Below are 4,812 nucleotides of genomic sequence, written 5' to 3'. Positions count from 1 at the left end.
TTTCTATTTCTATTTCTATTTCTATTTCTATTTCTATTTCTATTTCTATTTCTATTTCTATTTCTATTTCTATTTCTATTTCTATTTCTATTTCTATTGTACACTCTAGTAAGCATACCAAACACATCTTGAATATTCTTATGCAAAATAATTTGTAGAATAATTGAAGAAAAAGAATAATCTAAAGTTGTTGAAATTGGAACAAGTAGGTTGACAGACAAAATGGTAACCATCCATGAGACCAAATATTTCCTTGCTAGTTTCCCTTGTTTCTTCTCATTAACTTGTACATGCTGCAAACTTGACTTGCTGGTTCTCCTGTCTAGTTTTCTTTTTAATTTTTAATTCATTCTTACATTTTGATGGGAAAAGAAATATTTCTTTGCTAGTGAATTGGCAAAGAAAAGTCAAAATCTTCTTGTTTGTTCATCTAAATACCAATGCCATAATATATAAGCTATGTAAAATTTAGAAAATCACGTAACAAAATGAATATTCATATATAAATATTAAAGGATAGGAGTTCTTGATACAATGTTGTTTTTTTCCAATAAATAGCTATCCACTAGGCAAGCATACACATTGTGATACCCACAAATTGTACATCGAGGTGAAAACGCCATCTGCCTTTGTACGTTTTCTTTTCCTCTTGCTTTCCTTCCCAAATAAGAACATCAAGCACCAGGTCCAGCCTTCCCTTATTTGCTGGAACTACGAAAACAGAACATTCGGAGCACAAGAACCAACATTCGGAGCACAAAAACTAACAAGCATTGCAATTGTACTCTACTCTTCGAGCGGTACCGAATTTTGTTTCTATTAATAACATGCCATATTATGTTGCTAAGTCCAACTAACAGCTATTGGACTGCCAACAATTTGTTTCCCATTAGACCATTCTATTCGGCCGAAGGTATTAGTACCGGCAGGCATTGAGCTCCCAGTAAAAGTAACTGTGTAAGATTTCTTCTCATTTGCTTGACGGAAACTCAATGTTTCTGGCTCGACTGCCACCTTCACACCTGGAGATTGCAATGATATCAGCACCTTGTACGTCCCCGGCGCGCCCACATTGGTAAGTGTACGAGAGTGCTTAATTACCACATCAGCACTACCGCTACCAAAATTGACTGCAAAAGAAGGGTAGTTGAGATCGGTCACACTATATTTCTTGGAGGCATCGCATGTGAATTTTCTTCTTGCAAGGCTTGTGATTTCTGTTGCAGAGTAGTTCAAAGCACACAGGAAATTCAAGTAGTCATCTGCCGTGAGATCATAAACAAGCCCTGGGTTGAGTGCCGAAACCGGATCTACATGCCCGGCCCCATGATCAAACGGCGTAGAATCCTTTCCAGTAGCAACATCTTGCAATTTATTGCCGTTCTTGTAAGTTACATAAGCTGTGGTCATTAGTGCTGATTTGATAGCTGCTGGGCTCCAGTCAGGATGAGCGGCTTTGATCAATGCAGCGAGGCCGCTCACATGTGGGCAGGACATTGAGGTTCCTGAGATGATGTTGAACTCCACCCGCCTGCCATCGGTAGCCAGCCCAGTAGGACCCACCGAACCCACCCAACCCGCCAAGATGTTGACACCTGGTGCAATCATGTCCGGCTTCAAGATGTCCGGTGTGATCGAATTAGGCCCTCTTGAGCTAAATGCTGCAACAACTGGAGATGGTTGAATCCCAACTTTGGTGCCTTCAAAAAGAATATTCACCGTTGGTTTTGAATCTGAAAACAAATACTTCTTGATCTCATCACCACCTTTTTGACCAACTGCTGTAGCTGGTAGTAAGTGAGCATCAGCAACCAATTCTTCACCATTGGCGTCAGTATTTGACAAAACCATGCCTAAGCCACCAGCTGCTTTGACTACGGCTCCTTTTTGCACTCTAGGATTCACTCCACGATCACACAGCACTATTTTACCTGCAACTTGTTCAGGGATCAAAGCACCCATCATGCACAAATTACCATTTGTTGCATTACTAGCATTACCAGCATAAACAAATGGCAAAAGCTTTCCAGGTAATATTGCATCCCCCTTATAAAGAGAAACACCCGAGTAATTTTTCCCATTACCAAGACTAGCAAAAGCAGGGAAGTCACGATCCAAAGTGCCAGCCCCAACAGTAGTTATCCAAGGAGCAACATTGGACAAGCTATACGAGCTTGGACCTGAATTCCCAGCTGAGCAAGAGACAAAAATCCCCTTCTCCATAGCTGCAAAAGCTCCAATCGCAACACTATCTCTATAATAATAAGACATGCTTCCCCCAAGTGACATGGAAAGAACATTAACACCATCATCAATGGCTTTATCCATAGCCGCTAAAATATCAGAACTGAAACAACCACCAACCCAGCACACTTTATAGACAGCCACCCTTGCACGGGCAGCCATCCCACGCGCTGTTCCAGCTGCGTATCCAAATAGGCTTGCATCTGCCACAAACGATCCACCTGCAGTAGAAGAGGTGTGAGTACCATGGCCGTCGTCATCTCTTGGCGATTTTGATTCTTTCGATTCATCAACTGGGCCTAACGTGGCCTCATAGCCTCTAGCAAAGAATCGTGCACCGATTAATTTGCGGTTACAGTTTTTTGTCGTGAAGTTGGTGCCCGATTCACACTCGCCTTTCCAGGAACTTGGAACAGGACCAAAGCCGGTATCAAGAAAGCTCTTGCTCTCTGGCCAAACACCTGTATCCAACACACCAATGATCACTTCACTGACTGAGTCAGACTGGGGTAACAAATCAGCGCTTTTGTCGAGTCCAAGGAACTCTGGTGTACGAGTTGTGTGCAACTCGTATCTCAACTCAAGCATTACAGAGAGAATCCCGGGTTGGCTCTCGAGTAACTTTGCTTCTGCCAGTGTTAACCGAGTGGAAAATCCATGGATTGCATTCTCGTAGGTGTAGAGCATTTGGGCTGAGTCAGAGACCGATTTGAGTGAGGATTCGTACCAGTGAGTGTGGTGTTCAAAACTCGCCGGCATCTCGGGTTTGGACATGTGAACTATGTAAGTTGCTTTTTTCTCCTTGTTCGTCGCTAGCGTTGCCCGGGACACGTGGCAAACACCCAGAAGGAGAATACTGAAAAGAGAAATAGTAAATGATTGCATCTTCAATGGCTTCATTTCTTTCGATGTCTGAAGATTTTGAGGACAGGAAGGAGCATGCAATTGCAGGGAGTTAATACTTAATAGAGAGGAGACTTGGGCGACGCCTCTGGTTTAATAGAGGCCGTGCCTGTGAATCAAATGAGAGAGAGAGAGAGAGAGAGAGAGAGAGAGAGAGAGACAGTGGATTGTTGTTTGTTTATGATTATGTGAATGAGTACGTCAAGACAAAAACAAGAAAAGAAGAAATCAAAAAAGAGGAAAGAGATCAGCCAGTGAATACAGGCATACAGCTATAAACCTGTCAGCAAGAGAAAGGGAAAGAAAATACCAGCTTTCGTCACGTGAATTCTTTATTTTCAGCAATAAATTAACTTTACTTTTGCAGGGAGAAGTGTTAAACTAAAACCCCAATTCTACTTCTAATTTGAACACAAACGAGACTACTGGCAAGGAGAAAAGATCTTGGCCCCTGTAATTTGAACACCTACGAGACTAATGGCAAGGAGAAGAGATCCTGGCTCCTTGATCGGTCGATGCTCCTCCTATACATGAAGAAGACTTGATGAACGCATCATATTTCCATATCCAACTTCCAAGAATGGCGGATTTGTATTTTTATTAGTGTTAATTTCTTGGAGTTAGATAAATGGTGGGTAGAATCGAAAAGACACATTGAATCTTTACGTGTTTACGTGTTTCGGTTCACGGATACTTGTCTCTAGTGAGCAACTAGGGTTAAAGCTTGTTTGCTGAGGTGGTGATGTGTAGAAAGGGAAGGTTTACCCTCCAACCACCTTCCCCTTTCTTATTTTTCTTTTTTTCTCCTAGACTAAATATAGATCGGTCCAAATATTTCATCGTGAAATTGAGAAAGTTTTTTTTTTCTTATAATAAAAAAAGAAGATGAAATTGGGAATGTTCCCAATGCATGAGAGGCGTCCAATTTATATTTTAGATCTTTTATTCCGGATTTATGAAATGGTGGGTCATGGGTTCACATGCACCCTTTAGACGGTGGATTTGTATTTTAATTATTTAAGTAATTAATTATGGTTAACCATCATCATCAATCTTTATAGAGTGGTCTCTGTTAACCCGAAGGACTTCCTGATTTTAATTATGAAGGTATTTAATAGTGAGATAATGATTTTTTAAAAGTATTTTTTATTTAAAAATATATTAAATAATATTTTTTTATTTTTAAAATAATCTTAAGAATACCAAAAGAAAATATTAATTTAAAATTTAAAAATATATTTATTTTTAATTTTTTAAAATACTTTAAAAATACAAAATCAACCGTGACTATGATGACAAACACTTACCATCCACTTGATGGCCTATCGATCAATTGAAATTGAAATTATCATATATTTTTTATTTGTCTTTTCTACTTTTGCTTCTTAAAAAAAATATTTGTGAACTATCATTTTAAAAAAATAGAAGAATAATTAGATTGATTATATTGTAATTAAGTTATTTTTTATTTTATCTTCATTTTTAAGAAACTATAGTTTATATTCTGTAGTTTATATGTTATAATATTGTATATCTTAGTCGATATAAATAAAAAATTAATTACTAAAAAGTTGTTGTACGAGATGTTTTAACTTTGAAATTGAATTGTTTTTTTTAAAAAAAAAACAAAATAAATTGAAAAAATCATAGCAGGGAAATCTCTCA

The 4,812-nt window shown here is 38.4% G+C and overlaps 1 protein-coding gene across 1 annotated transcript; it reads right to left on the bottom strand.

The window, feature by feature from the left end:
- Positions 1 to 503: 503 nt before the first annotated feature.
- Positions 504 to 3,899, bottom strand: ARA12 (Subtilase family protein). Its single transcript, XM_011011884.1, has one exon. It carries the CDS (start codon positions 3,142 to 3,144, stop codon positions 844 to 846), a length of 2,301 nt encoding a protein of 766 aa, XP_011010186.1. The 5' UTR covers positions 3,145 to 3,899; the 3' UTR covers positions 504 to 843.
- Positions 3,900 to 4,812: the final 913 nt, after the last annotated feature.

The sequence above is a fragment of the Populus euphratica genome, unplaced genomic scaffold (assembly GCF_000495115.2).
Source record: "Populus euphratica unplaced genomic scaffold, PopEup_1.0 scaffold634.1, whole genome shotgun sequence".
Lineage (NCBI taxonomy): Eukaryota > Viridiplantae > Streptophyta > Magnoliopsida > Malpighiales > Salicaceae > Populus > Populus euphratica.
The sequence above is the reverse complement of the archived record's forward strand: the minus strand, read 5'-3'. Positions and strand labels throughout refer to the sequence as shown.